At 44.2% G+C, this 22,555-nt stretch overlaps 1 protein-coding gene across 2 annotated transcripts in view; it reads left to right on the top strand.

Moving 5' to 3' along the window:
• The window catches only part of TP53BP2 (tumor protein p53 binding protein 2), a 64,819-nt gene extending 47,872 nt beyond the window's left edge, over positions 1-16,947 (top strand). The window contains exons 9-18 of one of the 2 annotated variants that reach the window (XM_049776420.1): positions 45-273; positions 2,117-2,227; positions 3,024-3,172; positions 5,375-5,756; positions 7,742-8,517; positions 10,123-10,260; positions 10,976-11,109; positions 11,797-11,963; positions 12,840-13,039; positions 16,182-16,947. In XM_049776420.1, coding sequence (XP_049632377.1) covers positions 45-273; positions 2,117-2,227; positions 3,024-3,172; positions 5,375-5,756; positions 7,742-8,517; positions 10,123-10,260; positions 10,976-11,109; positions 11,797-11,963; positions 12,840-13,039; positions 16,182-16,223 — 2,328 coding nt within the window. In that variant the 3' untranslated portion in view covers positions 16,224-16,947. Of the gene's footprint in view, positions 1-44; positions 274-2,116; positions 2,228-3,023; positions 3,173-5,293; positions 5,757-7,741; positions 8,518-10,122; positions 10,261-10,975; positions 11,110-11,796; positions 11,964-12,839; positions 13,040-16,181 lie in introns of both variants that reach the window. The other variant, XM_049776419.1, reaches the window with a different exon arrangement.
• The last annotated feature ends 5,608 nt before the right edge of the window (positions 16,948-22,555 follow it).

Genomic DNA, 22,555 nt, shown 5'->3' with positions numbered 1-22,555 from the left:
GGGGGGACACTCGGGATCTGTGCTTGTCTCCCCCTCCCTTGCAGGTGTCATCTGATGGCCATCTCCCTCAGCCGGGCCTCGCTGCCCCGAGTCGTGTGGCTGCGGTGGGCCCCTACATCCAGTCTTCCACCATGCCTCGGATACCCTCGCGCCCCGAACTTCTAGTGAAGCCAGCATTGCCGGATGGTTCCTTGGCCACGCAGGCCTCCGAGGGACCGATCAAAGTACAGACGCTGCCCAATATGAGGTCTGGGGCCACTTCACAAAATAAAGGTAAAAAGCAAGTCGTTTTGGTATTTTTCCGCAGTTTAGTTCCACCTACCCTCCCTATTATTTTTCCTTGGGTTTTAGAAAAATGTCTTTCTAATCTGTGTCTAATTTGTAAGATTCTCCTTGACCTCTCTGAGGGCCATGTTAAGTTTCTTAAACCCTAAGTGCTTTCCTTCTAGGCAGGAAATGAAATCTAGTGACCCTTCAAGTTAGTGAGAAATTGTGATTCAGTGTTAATAAGTGGGGAGCGTTTCTGGATGGGGAGAGCGCTGTGCTTATTAATAGGGTCCTCTTTGAAGAATGTGAGGTGGCAGTCATATTCTGCATAGGGTCACTGTGCACTTAGGGGGAGAATTAGCCTCTGACAAGGTTTAGAAAGAAGGGAAAGGAAAGCTACGGGAGACAAAGGCAGAACTAACAGAGGCTCCTTGTGTTTGTGATCTTTGCACTGTGTGTCCTTCTCAGTTACCGAGGGGGTACTAGCCCCAGAGCTTGTACTGGGAGGAGAAAAGCAGAGTAAAGACACTCTGCAGTGCCTTTTTATTCAGTCCCCTGAGAGAAGAATATAATGGCCAGGATTGTCTCTTCCCCAACCAGTGCCCTGGCCAAAAAAAAAAAAAAAAAACCCAAAACCTCTAACTTTAATATTCTTCATTACTTTTTTTTACCATAATGACAACTGTGAAGCAATAGTTAGTGCTTCAATGTTTGAATTTAATGGTAGGGAGAATTACTTTGTTTCTATAAGGAAGAAATGAAAGTTAAGGTTTTAAAATTTTAAGTTTCAGTGTAGGAAAAAACCTAAATATGGTGATTTGTGAAGGACAGGTCAAAACCTGGGTTCAAAGTCCACCTTCTTTGGAGCCAGAGCAATGGTACAGTGAGTAGGGCTTTTTTTTTTTTTTTTTTGCCTGGCACACAGCTAACCGAAGTTTGATCTCCAGCATCCCATATGGCTCCCTTGAGCCCATCAGGAGTAATTCCTGGGTAAAAAAAAAGCCAGGCAGGAGTAACCCCTAACAATTATAATTACCCCAGCTGCGCTTTCTTTTGGGAGTTCTTGGAACCATTCATAGAAGTGTTCAAGGTTTACTCCTGTTCTGTGCTCAGGGATCAATCCTGGTGGTAGTCAAGGACTAAACCTGGGTCAGCTGTCTATGTGGCAGTAGTTTTAACTCTCCACCCCCATTTTGTCTCTAGGGCCGCAGATTCTACCTTTTTTTGAAGGGGCCCTACACTCAGTGGTGCTCAGGACTTACTCCTGTCTCCACAGTCAGGATCACTCCTGGCAGCGCACAGAGGACCGTACGGGGTACCAGGATCAAATAGTTGTCATTGTGCAAGACAAACAATTTAACCACTGCAATGTCACTGTACTGGTGGCCTCAGGTTCCACATTTTTGCCCCTTTGTTTTGTGTGTCAGTGATGCTGCTGGTCTCTAAGATCCATCCAGAACCCTGGATCAGTTGGAAGTGGCTTTGGGGTCCAGTAGGGATGTTCTCTTACCCAGGGAAGGATAATGTGCTGTCTCTGGCCCAAGCTTAATTTGTTTGCTGTGAATAGTTTTAAGTTATTTCCGAATGAGAGAAAATCTTAAATTGGAAGTTACAAAATCTGTTATTTTCTAAGTAAGTTCACTGACATTGTTATGGCGCTAGATTATAAGCATGTTTTTAGAGATTAGAATTTTTATCAGCCAAGTGAGTCCAGTGAGACTTCACAGAGCTAAAGAGGAAAAGTAAAGACAAGTGTGTGAAATTAAAAATTAAAGAGAATGGGGGCGAAGGTGAGAAAAATTTAAAGAGAAAGTTTAGAGTTATTTATAGATACATCTCTGCATTCTAGGCTCTAAAATCCATCCACTTGGCCCTGATTGGAATCCTCCAAACACAGATCTTTTTCCCAACCAAGCCTCTGCTTCTGTCCCTAAAAACTCTGGGACCACGCCTGATCCAAGTGAGGTTTATTTTTGTATTCCTGAATATTCTCTCTCTCTCTCTCTCTCTCTCTCTCTCTCTCTCTCTCTCTCTCTCTCTCTCTCTCTCTCTTTCTCTCTCTCATTTGGGCATTGTACTGTCTAGTTTTTAGTTTTAAAATCAAATTAACCTTGACCCCAGAATACAGGAAGGAGAAGGATTATAGAGAAGGAAAGAAATCAGGAATGTGGGGTAACAAGAAGTGGATGGGAAGTAATAGGGTGGGTAAATAGTAGTCAGGAATCATAGTGGAGTGGTCTAGCTCTATATCCACACCACAGATTCAACAACAGCCCAGTTATGCCTATCAGGAGAGGCAGGCTGGGAGGGTGGGGTTGAGTAGGAGGGAATTTGGCGGTTGGTACTGGAACATAGTTGTTATGTTTAAACTCAGTGATGAATATCTTTGTATTTCATAGTGTGTTAATAAAGAAAATTAAAAAATATTTTATTTAAATACATACCTGTGCAATAATAAAGTGGGTATGGCACTTGCCTTGGATGTGGCTGACATATGCTTGCTTGATCCCTGGCTCCTGTTATGGTCCCCTGAGCCTCGTCAGTAGTGATCTCTGAATCCAGAGCCAGGACTAAGCCCTGAACACAGTTGGGTATGGCCCCAAACCAAAAACCAATTAAAAAAAAATTTAAATCAGCTTTAAAATGAGAAAATATTTAGTAGGTATAGGTTCCAAAAAGATTGAGGAGAGAGAAAATTTTGCACCAAGAAGAAATCTCATTGCACACAGTTTGAATGTGAGTTTTTCCATCTGCAGTTGATGATGGGGAGGTTCCGTTGAGGGAAAAAGAGAAGAAAGTGCGCCCCTTTTCCATGTTTGACACAGTGGACCAATCTGCAGCCCCCTCCTCCTTTGGTACTTTGAGGAAAAACCAGAGCAGTGAAGATATCCTACGGGATGCACAGGTACTGAAGAATATCTCCATTACAAACATTAATTGCTAATTAACATGACTTGTTGGGGGGGGTACGGTGGATGACTGGAGGGTTTGGGGAGGACACTTACTTGGTGGCGGCCAGGGTTTATTGCTAATTCTGTGTAATAATCCCCTACTCCCTGGCTGCCAGCTGTTTGGAAGATATACGGTTTTGAGGTCGAACCTTAAGCTTGGACAAGCTAGGCCAGGCAAACACCCTACCTGCTGCTTTTTTTGTTTTGTTTTGTTTTGGGGTCATACCTGGCAGCGCTCAGGGGTTACTCCTGATTCTGCGCTCAGAAATTGCTCCTGGTAGGCTCAGGGACCATATGGGACGCCGGAATTCAAACCACCATCCTACATGCAAGGCAAATGCCCTACCTCCATGCTATCTCTCCGGCCCCTTTTGTGCTTATTTATTTATTTATTTATTGGTTTTTGGGTCACACCTGGCAGCACTCAGGGGTTCCTCTTGGCAGACTCGGAAGAACCTATGTGATGCCGGGATTCGAACCACCATCCTTCTGTATGCAAGGCAAATGCCTTACCTCCATGCTATCTCTCCGGCCCCCTTTTGTGCTTTTTTTAAAATAAGTTTTATATGAGAAAGAAACAAAATATACCTGGTGAATAAAAAATATGGTAGTATTCTGTTATTTCAGTTAATTAAAAAGTTTTTTATTTGCATTCACTTATCTGGAAACATAGTCAGCTATGTCAACTGTGTGGTACATTTTCTTTAAAGTAAAAAAATAAAAGTCTTTATACTTCAGGTAACATAGTTGCAATAGTGTTTACATTTATAGCATTGATGAACAAAATCACCAAAGTGTTATCTGTCTGCCACTATCCATGTCCCCTTTGGCTTGACCTTTATTCCTTTCCTCTTACCCCTTTACTTGGTAATTGATTTTGTGATCCTTTCATTTTTGGAGTATATTTGGTCACACACAGTATTGGAGAATCATCTATTTCAGGGACTCATTTTGTTTCGTTCTCCAAAATTGTTGAAAGCCACAAAGAACATCTTATTTGTTGTTGTTTCTTTTGGGGGCCAGACCTGGCAGTGCTCAGGGCTTACTCTTGGCTTTGAGTTCAGGAATTATTTTGGAGGGGCTCAGGGGATCATATGGAACCAGGGATTGAACCTGGATTGAATCATGATAAGGCAAACACCCTACCTGCTCTACTATGGCTTCAGCCCTAGAACATTCGATTAGTGGCATCCTGTTCGTGCTGCTGAGTTCATTTATTCAAAAATTTGTACCTGAAATGATGATGACGATCAGATGATTTGGTTATGGATTTTCTGTAATTGTGGTCCCTGGTCTGCCAGCCAGCTTGTGACTACTTGCTCTGTAGTTGGTTAGTTTGTTACCATAGCCACCTAAGTTATACAACTTTCCTGGAACTGAGACAGTTCTCATTTGTAATGTCTTCTGGGACCTTGTTAGAGGGTTAAGAGTTTTCAGGTGGGCCACAGAGATAGCACAGTGGTAGGGCATTTGCCTTGCATTCTACCACCACAAGACAGACTGTGGTTCAAATCCCGGCATCCCATATGGTCCCTGAGCCTGCCAGGAGCTATTTCTGAGCGCAGAGCCAGGAGTATGAGTGCCGCTTCGTGTGACCCCAAAACAAAACAAAACAAAAAAGAGTTTTCAGGTGAAGGGCCCTGGGCACTGCCAGGTGTAGTCCTGGTATCCTCAGCACCACTAGGCCCAAATACTCAACCATCTGGCCCTATTAACTGTTCTGCTTGGTTGGCTCTCAGCACTCCTGAGCTTCGGAGAGCACCACTTGAGGTAATTCAAGTTTTGGGTTCTTTCCCTGGCATTGTCAAAAAAGATCTAAAAAAAAATTCAGGTAAACATTAAATGGTTTTTCAACTAGGATAAGGGGCAAAAAGAAAGTATAGTAGCAGGCAATTTGCTGCATGATTGAAATACTCATTAAATGTAACTAAAGGGAAAAAAAACCAACATAACCCAGAATGATTTGGAGTGCAAATATTTTTGTGTATGCCTTTATTTTTGTAATCAAGTCACTTTGAATATCCCGGGTTTCCACTTCAACAATATTTAAGCCGGCTTCTGTGTGTGTTTTACAGGCTGCCAATAAAAATGTGGCAAAAGTACCACCTCCTGTGCCATCAAAACCCAAACAGATTAATTTGCCTTATTTTGGACAGACAACTCCGTCACCAGCAGACGTTAAGGCGGACGGAAATCTGCAGCAGTTGTCGGCAGCTGTTGTTTCTGTGGGAAGCAAACCCAAAACTGTGGGCCAGCCACAGCGCGTTGTGCTGTCCCCTGGGGCACCTTCAGCTGGCCAAGATCAGACCCTTTCTTCAGTTGCTAAGCAAGAAAGCCCACCTGCTGCTGCAGTCCGACCTTTCACCCCACAGCCTACCAAAGACGCCCCTCTTCCACCTTTTCGAAAACCCCAGACAGTTGCTGCCAGCTCAATCTACTCCATGTACACACAGCAACAGGCCCCCGGCAAGAACTTCCAGCAGGCTGTGCAGAGTGCCTTGACCAAGACACATTCCAGGGGCCCGAACTTCTCCAGCAGTAAGTCCATGGCTCTCCCTTCATCTTAGGGGTGATCTGTGTGGGCCCACAGAGAGTACCCTGCCCTGTCTGCTCCAAGTTTGGCTGATGCTATTTATTTATTTATTTATTTATTTATTTATTTATTTATTTATTTATGTATTTATTTATGTATTTATTTATTTATTTATTTTGGTTTTTGGGTCACACCCAGCAGCGCTCAGGGATTATTCCTGGCTCTACGCTCAGAAATTGCTCCTGGCAGGCTCCGGGGACCTTATGGGATTCTGGGATTCAAACCACTGTCCTTCTGTTTTAAGCATTTTGAGTAATTGTGGCTTTCCAAGTCATAATTGGTAGTTTACAAGGGTTTCTGCTAACCTTTGATTACCAAAGAAAACTAAATTAAATGAAATATAAATATAGTGAAACATAAGAGAAAGAATGAATGCATGCATGCATGAATGAATAAATGAATGAATGAAAGAGAGATGAGTGAAATTATAAACTGTTTAGTTGAAGTCAGCGCATGGGTAATTATAATACAGAACCTATGTGTATACCCTAAGGTTTGTTTTTAGTGTTTTTGTTTATAAGTTGGGGGTAGAGAGCTCTCAAGCAGGCCTTGGGAAGCCCAGGGGCCACTCCTGGTATTGCTCAGCCAATTGACTCAATGCTAGGATTGGAGGTTTGAAGCCCTATGTAGTGTTTTAGGGCCACGTAATACCACTGAGCTTACTCCATCCTTTTACCTTAGGTTTAACTGTAGGAAAGGGAAGCTTCCTTGTGGGTCTTCTTATAAGTCTTTGTTTTCGTAGTGCTGAGAATTATACCAGGGCCTTGTGCATGGAGGCATTATATTTACCACTGAGCCACATCCTTTGCAGATGGGTATATTATTTTGTTTGTTTTTGTTTTGGGCTCAAACCTGGTGGTTCTCAGGAGTTACTCCTGTCTCTGCACTCAGGGATCCTCCTGGCTGTGCTTGGGGAACCATATGGGATGCTGGGGATCAAACCCAGGTCAACTGCATGCAAGGCAAGCACCCTATCTGCTGTACTGTCTCTCTGGCCCCTTTGATGGGTATATTTTATTTATTTTTAATCTGGGGGTGGGGGGGCCCACACTCGCCAGTCTCAGGGATTACTCCTAGCTCTGCACTCAGAAATCATTCCTGCCAGGCTCGGGGAACCATATGGGATATTGGAGATCAAACATGGGTTGGCCACATGCAAGACCAAACACCCTACTTGCTGTGCTACCTACTCTAGATGGATATATTTAAAGAAACCAACATTCTACTATTTTTCTTAGAATACTACTTCTTATTAAATATAAAAGCATGAACATATTATTTTTATGTTAAATATACATAATGTGGTAATTTATAGGCTTTCCTAAAGTTCATTGGTTAACTAAATTAGAGTAAGATTCACGAAGGTTTTTTTGTTTTTGTTTTTGACCACAACCAGTGACTCTCTGGGGTTATTCCTGGCTATGTTCTCAGAAATTGCTCCTGGCTTGGGGGACCATATTGGACACTGGGGATAGAACCGAAGTCTGTCCTGGATTAGCCGTGTGCAAGGCAAATGCCCTATCGCTCTGGCCCCTAGTTTCTTAATTGTATAAGCTGAATATAAGTTCACACACTGAAAATTATGGAAGATGGGACAACGCAAAATTCATTTTAATCTGAACGTACAAGTGATCGCCTTGACTTGAAACCTTGTTACATTTTTAAATTGGAACCTTACAGTGAAAGGTTTCTTCCAGTTATAATTGGCAACCATTTCTTTCCTATTGATATTTGAAACAATGGTCAGTGGGGGGTTAGATTCTGTAAGAAGTTGATTATGCAGTGATGGGAGCCTTGCTTTGTCTTTTCTTATTTCATAAATTAGTTGCAGTGAAGGGTCTTCTATGATAACTGTGAAATAAAAAGAGGCTTTAATTACTGTTAGCTATGCCTGTTATTCAGGGTTTTAATTTTGCCTGTTTCCAATTAGTCTATGGCAAGCCTGTGATTGCAGCTGCCCAGAATCCTTCTCAGCACCCGGAGAACATTTATTCCAATAACCAGAGCAAGCCCGGCAGCCCCGAGCCAGACACGGAGCCCGTTTCTTCACTCCAGGAGAGCCAGGAAAATGAAAGGATTCCTCGGCCTCTCAGCCCAACCAAATTGCTGCCTTTCTTATCTAATCCTTACCGAAACCAGAGTGATGCCGACTTAGAAGCCCTCCGAAAGAAGCTGTCGAACGCACCAAGGCCTCTGAAAAAGCGCAGTTCCATTACAGAGCCCGAGGGGCCGAATGGACCAAATATTCAGAAACTTCTGTACCAGCGGACAACCATCGCTGCCATGGAGACCATCTCCACTCCCTCCTACCCTTCCAAGTCGACTACAGTGACTGTCAGCCCAGAAAGCCCCTTGGAAATCCAGAATCCCTATCTGCATGTGGAACCAGAAAAGGAGGCAGTCTCCTCGGTTCCTGAGCCTGTGTCCCCACAGGAAGCAGGGGGTGTCTCGACAGAGCACAGCGGCATGCCAGCTCCTACTCCGGGTCTTGAGTTTGTACCTGAAGGAGTCCCTGACAGCAGCCCCAACTTCCAGAATAATGTAGAAGAACCAAACTCAGAGGCCCCCAATCTGCTGGAAGTCTACCTGGAGGAGTACCCCCCCTACCCACCACCCCCATACCCTTCTGGGGAACCTGAGGGACCCGGAGAAGACTCTGGGAGCATGTGTCCACCTGAGGTCACCGGGCAGGCCCCTCTTCCTCCCGTAAGTAATGTGGTACCTCACAGTTATTTCAGGACCCCTCTCCCCCTCTTCTAGTCAAACAGCCACTTGCAAAGAGGGTTTTTATTGAAACCATCTAATATAGAAAACATACTATACAAAAATTTTTTGTCTTCTTTTTTTTTCTTTTCTTTTTTTGGTTTTTGGGCCATAGCAGGAGACATTTGGGTTACTCCTGGCTATGTGCTCAGAAATCACTCCTGGCTTGGGGGACCAAATGGGGGTGCTGGGGGATCAAACCGCGGTCGCTCCTAGTTAGTGCATGCAAGGCAAACTCCCTACCACTTGCACCACTGCTCTGGCCCAAGAATCTGTTGTTCTGGGGCTGATGAGATAGTATAGTGGATAGGGAACTTCCCTTGCATGTGCCTGAGCCAGGCAGGTTTGAACCCCAGCATCAAACATGGTCCCCTGAACACTGCTGATGTGAACTGTGATTTACTTCCTTTTTCAAGAAATGAGTATTTTTTATCATTGTACATTTGTGAAATATATTGCCACTTAGTGTTTCTCACAGCTCAGTAGTTTTCCTATCTGAAATTGAATGAGGTTTGTGTACTGCAGTATCCATTTGGAAAATGTTCTGCTTTGATGTGTTGTTTCAAATGATGTGTTTCCAGTGATTGGATTATTGATCTATTCTTTACTATTTTTCGTTTTAGAGGTGAATGATTGACTTAGTAAAATATAGAGAGACTTCATATATTCATGTGTTTTGGGTTTGTTTTATGTTTAGGGGCTGTTCCCAGCTCTGTGCCTGAGGGGATCACTCCTGGCAATTCTTGGGGTGTGCTGCATTGCCAGGAATTGAACCCATCACCTTTATTTAAAGCATGTGCTCCAGACTTTTGACCTGTCACTCCAGCCCTTCCTAATCAAATAACTTGAAGTCTAATTAAAATTTTAACACAAAGTAATGATAGCATTTTAAAGCTTGGCAGGATTCCTTGTTGATTTATCTAAAGACTAATAATTTTCATTTATTTACCATAATTATGTACTTTCCTCCAGGCCTTTTAAAAAGAGGGACTAGGAGAAGTCAAATTAATTATATTTAAGTTTCAGTTCAGATGTTAATTGATTTGTGCCTTAATTTTCTTATCAGTAAAATGTGATAATAGAGTTTTTTTGTGAGGGATAAACAAAGCCGTCAGTAGTCATTACATTTCATAAATGTTAGCAATGGAAATTCTGAGTTGTGCTCTTACTCATTTTCATAATCTTGGTTTCCTTGACTACTTGATTTGAAGACTAGTCTTCCTTATTTGGATAAAAACCCAGCTTATACTTTTAACTCATACATAATATGTATCTATGTATGTATATACACATCTATAGACATATACACACATGTATATTACCTGCATATCTCACTAGGCTTTATAAAATTAACTTTTCACTTCACTATATTGGTATCTCTCATGTTGTGAAAATTCACTTCTCTGTATTGTTATATATATACTTTCTCATTAATGTTCGACCTCAGTAGACTTTGTGAGTTTTAAAGTTCCTGGAAAACATTAGCTACTATTCTGCCCCTTTGTCTTTGCCTCCTTTTCTTACACCAGGATCCTTAATTTTCCATAGGGCAAAAGGACAAACTTACGGAAAATTGGCTCAGAGCGGATTGCTCACGGAATGAGGGTGAAGTTCAACCCGCTGGCTTTACTTCTAGATTCCTCTTTGGAGGGAGAATTTGACCTTGTACAGAGAATTATTTATGAGGTGAGGATTATTTATTATTTTAATTACCACATTCCTGACATGAGGATTTTTGCTTGGAAACTGTAAAGTTGGAGTTTTAACTTGCGTTCGTTGTGGGAGGTGGGGTGATAGTGGGGAATTCTTGAGAATGCTTTGTACAGACTGGGCAGTGCTCTGTACAAGGCATGGCTGTCCCTTTTCTGATAATGCAGAAGATGGTATTTGCACTGGAGTCACTAGAGCTCTGCCTTGCCCTTCCCCCACTTCTCTTTTCTTTCTTTTCACCTTTTTTTCCTGTTTCTCTCTAGGCTTTCCATGTGTCGGTCTATACTATAAAGTGTTAGATTACAGGCGTGGCCCTTACTTTTCAGAAGCCTACTATTTAAAATATTTTTAGTTGACTTATTTTTCTTTTCTATGGTCACTAATTTGTGGTAAGAAATCTGAGAATAAGTAAATGAAAACGACTAGAAGGATATAGTTTCTGATTCCGTTCCTTCAACTAAGAAAACAATTCACTTTCTATAGCAAACAATTCACTTTCTATAGCAAATGCCTACATCATTTGGTCACACTGTCTTATTTCTAGAATTCTCAATATAGTTTTCTTGGTTACTGTGCATCTTAATTACGATTTTAAAAAATATCTCGAGAATTTCTGTTCTCTTGATCCTAAGGAGCTGGTTAATAGAGACAGTTGAGGTGACGAGCATTTGATTGCTGATTGCTGTTCTAGGTTGATGACCCGAGCCTGCCTAATGATGAAGGCATCACAGCACTTCACAATGCTGTGTGTGCCGGCCACACAGAGATTGTGAAGTTCCTGGTGCAGTTTGGTGTGAATGTAAATGCTGCTGATAGTGATGGATGGTAAGATTTCTTTTTTTTTTTTTTTGATGTCTGGAGAGATAAAACAGTAGTTAGGGCATTTTTCTTGTATGTGGCTACCCCCAGGTTCGATCCCTAGCATCTCATATGGTCCCCTTATCCCTGCCAGGAGTGACTCCTGTGCTCAGAGTGTAACCCAAATCCACTAACAACAACAATAAAATAGTTTAAGAGCACTTACCATGTGGGTTGGATTTTTCTAAGATGAATCTGATTTAAAATAAATCTGTGTTATGGGGCTAGAGTGATGGTGCAGGGCTTAAGGCATCTATCTGCCTTGCCCACACTAGCCTAGGATGGGCTGCAATTTGATCCCCCGGTGTCCCATATGGTCCCCCAAGCCAGGGGCGATTTCTGAGCATATAGCCAGGAGTAACCTCTGAGCGTCACCGGGTATAGGCCAAAAATCAAAAAAAGAAAATACTCTGTATCATGGGGCTAGAGAGGTAGGGTATCAGGTACTACATTTGCTTTGCATACAGCTGACTTGATTCCTGGGACCCCATGTGGCCCCCTGACCCCTACTGGAAGTGACCCATGAAGCTCTGAGCACTTTGGAGTGTCACCCCCCCCCCCCCCCAAAAAAAAAAAAGGTTTAGTAGCTGGTAGATGGTGATGCTAGAACTTTCAGGAGCACACTGCCTGCCCTCACTGTGTTCTTATCCCCAGGACCCCATTGCACTGTGCAGCTTCCTGCAACAACGTCCAGGTGTGTAAGTTCCTGGTGGAGTCGGGCGCTGCTGTGTTCGCCATGACCTGCAGCGACATGCAGACCGCAGCTGACAAGTGCGAGGAGATGGAGGAAGGCTACACCCAATGCTCCCAGTTCCTCTATGGTATGTGGCACTAGAGCTCAGTCTCTGCATTCATGGAGCTCCTATCTCCAGGGCATAAGCCTCCAGTTCTTACTCTTCTTTGGATGATTCATAGCTTGTCCTGCGCACTAGAAACAGAATTGCCTCAGTTGCAAACAGTGATGTACTTTTTGCCTTGTGCCTAGTCCTGGCTCTAGTGAGGATGATCTTCAGCTCTGAGAGACAAAGATGCAGCCTCTGACACTCATCTCTCTGTGGCTTTTTGCTCGTCCTCTACAAAGGCAGTGTGCTGCTTTGCTTTGTGAGGGATGATGCAGCTTTGTGAAGAAGCAGACAATCCCCTCATTTCTTGGGGAGCAAGTATAGTGCACTGTTAGGGTGACAGAGCCAGAGGGGCCCAGGTTTCTATAGAATTGACAGGTCACAAATGACAGCAGCACCTATTCTGGGTTTTGTTTTGTTTTGATTTGGGGGGAGGGTGTTGTTTCGTTTGGGACCACACCTGGCAGATGATTGGGTTACTCCTGGCTCTGCACTCCAGAATTATTCCTGAGGTACTTGAGGGACCACATGGATGCTAGGTATTGAATCTGGGTTGGCGGCTTGCAAGGCGAGTTCCCTACCTGCTGTGCTATAACTCCAGCCAATACTTACTCTAGAGTGAAGCTTTTTTGGCTTGCCAGGAGCAATTTCTGAGCACAGAGCCAGGAGTAACCCCTGAGCACTGCCGGGTGTGGCCAAAAAAAAAAAAAAAAAGCATCATATACTGATGGTCGTGTTAGCAGCTCTAACATTTGGTCGTGTTCCTGTTTCTTTTGCTTTGCTAGAACTCAGAGTTCCTAAGCATGGCGCACTCTGAGTTACACACTATTCTGTGTCTCTCTGTTCTGATTCTAGGCGTTCAGGAGAAGATGGGGATCATGAACAGAGGAGTCATTTATGCGCTCTGGGATTATGAGCCTCAGAATGACGACGAGCTGCCCATGAAGGAGGGGGACTGCATGACGATCATCCGAAGGGAGGATGAAGATGAAATCGAGTGGTGGTGGGCACGGCTCAATGACAAGGAGGGCTATGTCCCCCGCAACTTGCTGGGGGTAAGTGACGGAAGCATTCAGGATATTTTCACTTGTTTCCATGAGGGGTGTTGTGAAAAACTATGAGTGAGGGTGACCAGGCAACTTACTGCCCTTTGTTAACAACACCTGAGATTCCAAAGTTTTCAAGTCACCTTTATATTGGTTTCTATTCATGATGACTTGCACATTTATAGGCTTGCCAGCTCCTAGGGGTCCTGAGTACTGTCTTATTATAAATAAAGATCAATGGATCCAATTGGGAATTGGGACGGAAGATTGCACTTGTGGCATTTGAACTCAATTTTAATTTTAATTGAGCAGCTTTGCTGCTCAAGTTGAAAGCTTAAACAGGGCCCCAAAGATAAAAATTTGTGTCCTTTCCAGTTATTAAAGTTTCATAAACAACAAGGAAAATATGGGACCAGAGAGATAGCACAGCAGTAGGGCATTTGCCATGCATGCTGTCCACCTGGGACAGACCCAGGTTCTATTCCCGGTATCCCATATGGTCCCCCGAGCCTGCAAGGGAGTGATTTAAAAAAAAAATTATTAATTGGTTGGTTTTGGGGGCCACACCCAGCAATGCTTGGGTTACTACTCCTGGCTCTGTGTTCAGAAATCGCTCCTGGCAAGCATGGGGAATATGGGATGCCAGGAATCAAACCGGGTCCTTCCCAGGTCGGCCACATGCAAGGCAATTGCCCTACTGCTATGCTATCTCTCCGACCCCAAGGAGTGATTTCTGAGTGCAGAGCTAGAAGTAACTAACCCCTGAGCACTGCTGGGTGTGACCCAAAACCAAAACCACAACAACAACAAACAAGGAAAATAAAGCAATCATACAAGCACATGTAAACCAGCCCCAGAGCTGCTGAATCTCAGTTGAATTTTCCTGGGGAAGTCTGGTACCGTCACACAGGAAGGGAGGCCAGATTACCATCTTCCTTCCCAGAGGTTCTGGGAAAGTTTATTCCTTACATGTGTGTAGCAGGCCACTGTGTGAAAGCAGTGGAGTATGGGAAAGATCACTGAGATAGGAGTTGAGTGCTGGCACAGTCCCTGTTAGGAGAGGCCAAGGAAAAGGCAGGGCCAGTTGTCCACCCTGAGGCTAGCAGGTGGGGGAGGTAGAAGGAAGGTGGGAAGGGCTTAGACTGATTCCTGACACTGCTGGCCCATCAAAGCATGAGTTTGAAACAGAGCCTGGGATGGACTTTTCTGGGTGTTTCCATAATCTGTGCCCCCTTAGAGCCTGACTCCTCCCTGGATCATTGGGTTACTCCTGGCTCTGCACTCCAGAATTATTCCTGAGGTACTTGAGGGACCACATGGATGCTGGGTATTGAATCTGGGTTGGCGGCTTGCAAGGCGAGTTCCCTACCTGTTATGCTATCACTTCAGCCAACACTTATTCTAGAGTGAAGCATTTTTGTCTTGCCAGGAGCAATTTCTGAGCGCAGAGCCAGAAGTTTTGTTGGTGAATTCGGTTTACTACCAAGGCATTTCTGTCCATGGAGCGGGTGGAAATGACTCAACACCAGAACTTGGCTGCCTGGAGTCTGCAGTGTTTGTCCCTCCTTGCCTCTTCTTTCTGTCCATTGTTATTTGCAGAAATGACCTCACTGGTCCCAACCACTGCCCTCCTGACAGCAACACATAACTCAGTGGGGCTGAAAGACCACACTTATTTGTGTGCTCATAGAGGATAGAGAATCATAAAATTTTAAACAACAGCCACAAAAAAGAACAACAAAAACCATGGAGTCTTAGGAAAGCTTTCGGATTTCCAGACAATAATAGAAATATAAACATGGTTGTCTTTTGAGCACTCTTGTTTTCTTCTGCAGTCTAGCTCCGAGAAGAATCCCCTGCTTGTGGTCACTTTTCTTCTGTAATAAACAGCAACAGCTAAATCCAGTTCTTTTCTGTTCTAGTTTTGTTTCTGAGGAAAGCCCCACCTCTTGGAAGCTGGCTACTTATTTGAAACATTCCTTATAATTTCCTTTCCTTGTTTTATATTTTTATTTATTTTTATAGCCACACATGGCAATTCACAGCATTATTCCTGGCTCTGCACTGTGGAATTACTCTGGCAGTGCTGGGGGACTGTTTGAGGGACCAAACCCAGGTTGGCTGCATGGAAGACAAGAGCCCTCCCTACCTGCTGTACTTAATCACTCCAGCCCCTTAATTTTCTACCTAAGACGTCCTGTGATTATAGAAACATGGGGAGAATGATTTGCCTTCAACGCTTGGAAGCAGAGGACCAGAGACTTGAGTTCTGCTTTGTCTGTGTGTCTCTCAAAAGGCTCTGCTGAAACTATTCTTGGATGGACCAAAGACTTGCATTTTTATTCTGACATTCTAGTATGTTTAGTCTTGCGGAAATCTTTTCTGGAAAAAAAAAAAAGTGGCCTCTATACTTTGCTGTTTCTTTGGCCCTTTAAAAAGGAAATTGCACAAATACCACATTTTTAGCCAAGGGTTATATATGAGTCTAGAAACTTGTATTGGCTAGCTTCTCTCAGAAAAAGAAGCCTTTGTATAAATAACACTGGCCCAGCAGTGAATTTAGACCTGGAAGTCAGACTCTTGTTTCTTTTCTTTAGTTTAAGGAAATGAAGGGTTTTTATTTTGAGTTGAATTACTAGTTTGACTTGTTTTGGGTTGCAAAAAGATCTTAAGATCTTCACTAACACTTCCCTCTCTGTTATGGAAAGCACAAAACCTGAAAATCCTGAAACAAAACTCTGTGCGTATCTGTCCTTAAATCTGCTCTGAAGTAATTGGTTGGATCTTGAAGCTTTAAGTGCTAAGACCCCTGGTTATCTATTAGAGACCAACCTTATCTCTTCTCAGGAATATAAACCCTCCAAGTTTGTATTCCTTTGATTTACTCCCTCAAGAATCTTTATATTGCTGAAGTGTTGTCACCTTTCTATTCAGAGTTCCTGACCTCTTGGTCTGTATTTTGCAGCTGGATTGCTAAATGTGGCACTGAAAGTGTCCTGGTAGTTCTGGGTATCTCTCATGGCAGAAATGAGTTTTTCCTTAGTTTTAATTTCTTTGCTGTGATAGCAGGCTCCCTGCCACAGGATTTCTTGGCAGTTTCATTCTTTTGAGTTTGTCTGATGTGTAAATATGTTTCAAAACTCTCTTGCAGCTATATCCAAGAATTAAACCAAGACAGAGGAGCTTGGCCTGAGACAGCCTTGGAATTGAGTCAATGAACAATGAATGAATCTCTGTTATCACTAAAGAAATACTCTGGTTGTCCCTGGCACACATTTTATGAGATTGGGTGACATCATTCTTTGGAAGCATGAAGAATATGCTCTGGAAGCAAATGAAGGTTGGGAGGATTTGATATTCATGGAGAACATTAAGCATGATGACGTAGAGCTCCTGAGTCTGTTAGTCTACCCTACATCAAGATGAAAGTGGCACTGGGAAAGACAGACAGGAAATCTAGTTCTCTGCCAGAAGTAGAACCATGTTCTGAGCAACTGGAAAACGAGTTGGATGTCCTACCCCTCTGGTGCTTCTTGGCTCTTGAATCTGCTCCCAACATCCCCCACAAGGACCACCCAATCAGTGCCCCCTTCTGGGGACACATGTGAAGGCTGGAAGCTTCTGAACGCTGTGTGTTGTCAGGGAAGAGTTGTTAGTTGGTTATCAATGCACAATAACTTTCTTACATGACTTCTTGTAGCTGCTTAAGATTTATAAAGATATTTGAAAGTCGAATCTAATCTACAATATAGGTGATGTGATTTAGAATCTCATTTTTAGGCTGAATTTGAATCTATATTTATTATCTTTTTGTATCTTGGAAATTACAGACTTGCGATAAACCTCCCCATGTTATTTGTCATGATCCTAGCTGACTTTGAAAACAGTTGTAATAAAGCGAAACTTTTGGACTCAAAGCTTGTCATTTTTGGTGTTATAAACTGGGGTCCTGGGTTCAGAACAGAGGTTTATAACATGGAGCGGTTTACAAAATTTACCATGTTATAAACCTCTTAGACTTCTCTTTCTCAAGACTAAGTTTCCATTAACACCGCCCCGAGCTACCTGGCCAGACCTGGTAGCCTATCTGGTAAGGACATGAAAGAGCAGTAAGAAGATATCCTAGAGTATAGCCAGTCAATAGCCAGTTGGTTTAAAGATCATCAGAAGGGCCGGAGAGATAGCATGGAGGTAAGGCATTTGCCTTGCATGCAGAAGGTCGGTGGTTCGAATTCCGGCATCCCATATGGGCCCCCGAGCCTGCCAGGCACGATTTCTGAGTATAGAGCCAGGAGTAACCCCTGAGTGCTGCCGGGTGTGACCCAAAAACAAACAAATAAACAAACAAAAAAAACTAAAAAAAGATCAGAAGCTAGAACCTCCTCATCTTCTCTCTATATAAACTGACTTGTAACGTGTGTGTGTGTGTGTGTGTATGTGTGTGTGTGTGTGTGTGTGTTCTGTGGGAGGTGTCCCTGGCTAGGTAGTGTGGGGCTTGTGGCTGACTGATAAAGTCTTGCTTTGCTTGATTTCAGTCGTGCAATCTTGTCCTAACAAAACAACCTTATTTGAAGTTCAGAAGCCATTGGTATATCTTACCCAGAACTAAGAGTTCTTTCCTTATTATGTAATTAAATATAAGAAGCATGGGCCAGAGAGATAGCACAGCGGTAGGGCATTAGCCTTACACACAGCTTATCCAGGACAGACCATGGTTTGAATCCCAGCATCCCATATGGTCCCCCATGCTTGCCAGGAGTAAACCCTGAGCGCAGCTGGGTGTGATCCCAAAACAAACAAAAAAGTAGTAGTTTAGGGCCTGAGCATTATTAACACAGTGGTAGGGCATTTGCCTGCACAAGGCTGACCCAGAACAGACCGGGTTTGATTCCCAGCATCCCATATGGTTTCTCTAGCCTGACAGGAGCAGTTTCTGCATGCAGAACCAGGAATAAATCCTGAGCACTGCCAGGTGTGACCCAAATACATCCCCCCCTTCCCCCAAAAAAGCAAGTAGTTTATTGCTACTTAGAAAATTCAGTTTTTGTTTTTGTTTTTTGGTTTTTGGTTTTTGGGCCACACCCGGCGGTGCTCAAGGGTTACTCCTGGCTGTCTGCTCAGAAATAGCTCCTGGCAGGCACAGGGGACCATATGGGACACTGGGATTTGAACCAACCACCTTTGGTCCTAGATCGGCTGCTTGCAAGGCAAATACCGCTGTGCTATCTCTCCGGGCCCGAAAATTCAGTTTTGCGATTTCTGAGACTGGTGGTCATCTTTCTGAGACTGGTGGTCATCTTTGATAGAGAGCTGTTTTGTTTTAAAATAAATTTTTAGAGGCCTTGATAAAAAAAGATTGCTTTGCCTGTGCCCAATCCCATTTTACACCTATGTTTCATGATACAGATCAGGAGTGTTCCCTGAGTATAGATATGGCTAGGGATATGTCCTGAGCACCACGAATGTAATTTAGAGATCACAGTGATAGAAATTTGTACCTTTACTTACAGCTTCTAACAGTCTGTTTCAGTCTCATTCCACTTGAGACGGTTGGGGAGTGAGAGTTGGGTTTAGGGGCCATACTTGGTAGGGCTTGGGCTATTCCTATCTCTGTGATCAGAAGTCACCCCAGGCAATGCTCAGGAAGGAACATAAGTGGTACCCAGAATTTGAACCCAGGTCACTGCCAACACAGCCAAGCATTACCTCCTGTACCAGTCCTGCCCACTGGGAGTGTTTTTGTTTGCTTTTGTTTTTTGATGCTCAGGGGTTACTCCTAGCTTTGCATTCAGGATTATTCCTAGCAGTGCTCACGGCACCATGTGGGATGCCAGGATCACACCTGGGTCAGCTGCGTACTAGACAAATACCTTCCCTGTTGTACTATTGCTCTGGCCTCCCAATTATGGAGTTTTTTTTGTTTTTGTTTTTGTTTTTTTGTTTTTTCGGGCCATACTCGTTAGATGCTCAGGGGTTACTCCTGACTAAGCACTCAGAAATTGCCCCTGGCTTGGGGGGACCATATGGGACTCGGGGGGATCGAACCACGGTCCTTCCTTGGCTAGCGCTTGGAAGACAGATACCTTACCTCTAGCGCCACCTCACCGCCCCCCCCCTTTTTTTTAAGATAGATGTTCTTTTACCAGCTTCCTTTCGTATTCTCCCCTGGTGCTAACCAAGTGTTAGATGACCACCAGTGACCACAGATCTCAAAATTGGTGAGAAAACATGACAAGCAATCTCAAAAATTCTTGTGTTGAACCTCCCCCCCTTCTTTTTTTTTTTTTCTTTTTTTCTTTTTTTTGGTTTTTGGGCCACACCCGGTGACGCTCAGGGGTTACTCCTGGCTATGCGCTCAGAAGTTGCTCCTGGCTTCTTGGGGGACCATATGGGACGCCGGGGGATCGAACCGCGGTCCGTCCTAGGCTAGCGCAGGTAAGGCAGGCACCTTACCTTTAGCGCCACCGCCCGGCCCCCTCCCCCCCTTCTTATATTTAGTTCCCACTATCATAAATTAGGATGTAAGGCCTTTGGGGGTTGATTAAGTTGGATGAGGTCATGTTGGCCTTCATAATAGGATTATGCCCTTATAAAGAGTAACATTAGGGCCAGAGCGGTGGTGCAAGCAATAAGGTGTTTGCCTTGCACGTGATAACCTAGGACAGACTGCGGTTTGATCCCCTGGTGTCTTATATGGTCCCCAAGACAGGAGCATTTCTGAGCGCATAGCCAGGAGTAACCCCTGAGCATCACCGGGTGTGGCAAGAAAAAAAAAGGAAGAGATATTAGAGTTTCTTCCCTGTGTCTTAGCCATTGAAGACTCCAGAAGACTGCTATCTGCAAACCAGCAAGAGAGCCGCGATTTCCACCCGCACCTTGCTCTCCTGCCTTTCCAGGCCAGGAAAAGTGGGTGTGCAGTTATAGCCCCTCACTCTAGCATTTTGTTATAGCAGCAACCTGAGCTGACAGCAAGAGGTCTGTTTTTTTCCCAAACATGCACCAATCTAAGAATTCCTGTGAGGGACTTTTCTCATGTCATTACATTTACTTATCAGCTGACCTTAAAGCAGGCTGAGAATCCTGGGTTCTCCAGGTTGGCCCAGATAGGACCACCCCATCCATTCTGGCCTTGACTCAGCATGGTTGTCTGTAGTAGTTCACCTGGGCCATGTCCAGGTTCTGTGGAGCACGTGGCCACTTCACACGTTTTGCGTCTCATCAGTGGTGCTCTTCATGGAAAGGAACGTTTCAGTTTTTGACAAACCGGGGAATAAAGCAACTGCCGAAGTAGGTAAAAGTGTAGAAGCTTTTAAAAAGCGTGAACAAAAGCTTTAAAAAGTGAACAACTGTGTTCAGTTGAAAGCAGTGGAGCCATGGAGACATTTTAGGTTATTTTATTATTTTGTTATTATTATTTGACGGAAAGAGTGTTGTTTTGGAGCCATGCCCAATAGTCCTCAAGGCTTACTCCTGGCTCTGCTCTGGGATCACTCCTGGTGGAGTTGAGGGACAAAACAGGGATGCTGGAGATTGAACCTGGGTAGGCTGCAAATGTAAGACAACTTCCCTACCTGCTGTGTTATTACTTCACCTGCCACAAATTAAGTCCAGGGACAGATACAGGGAGAGGTGCAGGAAACTTAAAAACTTTCCTGTGAGTTCACTAAGGCATTAGGTCAGTGGAGCTCCTACAGGTCAGTGGTCTGCAGTCTTCATCCCTGTGACCTGTCCATAGCCTGGCAGTTAGAACCAAGGCAGTAGACCAGTGGTTTTCAGCCTCTCCACCTGTGGACCTGTGGCTGAGGACCACACTGGAACAATTGGGAAGAGTGGCCATAGTTAGCTCCTGGAAGATGAAACTGCGGGGAAAAGACACTTTGGGTGACTGATGCACCTATGTTACAATCAAAGCAGAGATGGCTTTGCCAGGGGTGGTGGGAGGAAGCAGGGGTGAAGGCTGGAGTTTGAATAGTTCCTAGAGGTCACATGTTCTTTCCGGTAAACTAAACAAGGACAAATGTTAGGTGGGAAACTCAGAATGCTTGGTTGTTTTCTCCCCTTTCTTTTTAGCATTTTGGTTTGAGGGCCACACTGGCTGTGCACAGGGGTTACTCCTGGGTCTGCACTCAGATCCCTCCTGATTAGGCTTAGGAGACTATATGGGTTGACAAGGATTGAACCTGGGCTGGCTTCATGAAAAGCAAGCTGTGTATCTGCAGTACTATTTCTTAAGTCTGCACCTCACTTTTTTGTTTGTTTTTGGGTCACATCAGTAGCCAGGGGTTACTCCTGGCTCTGTGCTCAGAAGTCCTGTCAGGCTCGGGAGACCATATGGAATGCCAGGTTTTGAACCGGGTCAGTCCTGTATTGGCTGCTTGCAAGGCAAACACTTTTCTTCTATGCTACCGCTCCGGCCCCTGCTCATCACTCTATATAACTCTATAGAACAGATGGATCCCTCAGGGTCTTCCTCTGCAGCCCTCAGCCTCCTACCACACTGGGCAAGAGAAAATTAAAACTAGCTGGCATGGAATTTGGTAATCCAGCAACCTCTCTCCTTCCAGGAGTCTGTGGTTCCAGGATGGTTAACAGCAGTCCTGTAATGCTCATCCTCTTTGCTCATTAACCCCCTTTTAATCTCCCCAATCCAGGGATCTGTCCAAAACCAGATGTAGGTGACAGTGACAGGAGAGTTGAAGGGCAACTGGCCTGGTTGTCCTTTGAGAGGCCACAAAGCATCAGTGAGCAGTAGTCACTTGAGGGCTGATATTCAGCATTTCCAAACGTGTAGAAAAGTCCTCAATTTACTTTGAAATGATCTCTCTCCTCATTGGGGAGGTGCTTGTGGAAGACCAGCCATGAGAACTGTGTTCAGGACAACAGCCAACCCTTGTGATTGGCCCAGGCTTCTTTATTGAACAGTTAGATCGGCATAAGGTAAGGCAACATCGCTAGCATTTTCCCCAGGGAAATCAGAAAACAAGCTTGTGTTCCCTCTCCCCAAGTGGGGCTCCACTATGTCCCTCTCACCCCATGCACATTCCCTGGTGATAATGTAGTTCTGGAGGGTTGGACCTGAGCAGCATATGGCGTGTGTGTGTGTGTGTGTGTGTGTGTGTGTGTGTGTGTGTGTGTTGCGTTGCTCTCTCCTGGTTATCAGTTTCCTAACTCTGTGTGTGTGTGTGTGTGTGTGTGTGTTTTCCTGGTTATCAGTTTCCTAACTTCTATCTCCTTGAACCCAGTGACATTTGCTTCCTCCTCTGGCCTCTTCAGGTGCCTTGGCAAGATCACTTTGTGAGGCAGCAGAACTTCCATTTGGCTGAAGGAACTAATTTTTTCTTGCTGCTGTGGGCTAAGTATAGTGCCACAAACTGTGGCTCCAAACGTTAAGTTGCTTTAATTATTCCCAGCAAGAAGACTCCTGTGTCCTGAGGATGATTTAATGTTTGCTCAGCTGTTAGATAATTCCCTGCGTTATTTTTATGTAACATGGCTACAGACAGGTGCATATATGAAAGTAAAAAT

This window comes from Suncus etruscus, chromosome 7 (genome assembly GCF_024139225.1).
Source record: "Suncus etruscus isolate mSunEtr1 chromosome 7, mSunEtr1.pri.cur, whole genome shotgun sequence".
In the NCBI taxonomy this organism is placed as follows: domain Eukaryota; kingdom Metazoa; phylum Chordata; class Mammalia; order Eulipotyphla; family Soricidae; genus Suncus; species Suncus etruscus.
The sequence above is the reverse complement of the archived record's forward strand: the minus strand, read 5'-3'. Positions and strand labels throughout refer to the sequence as shown.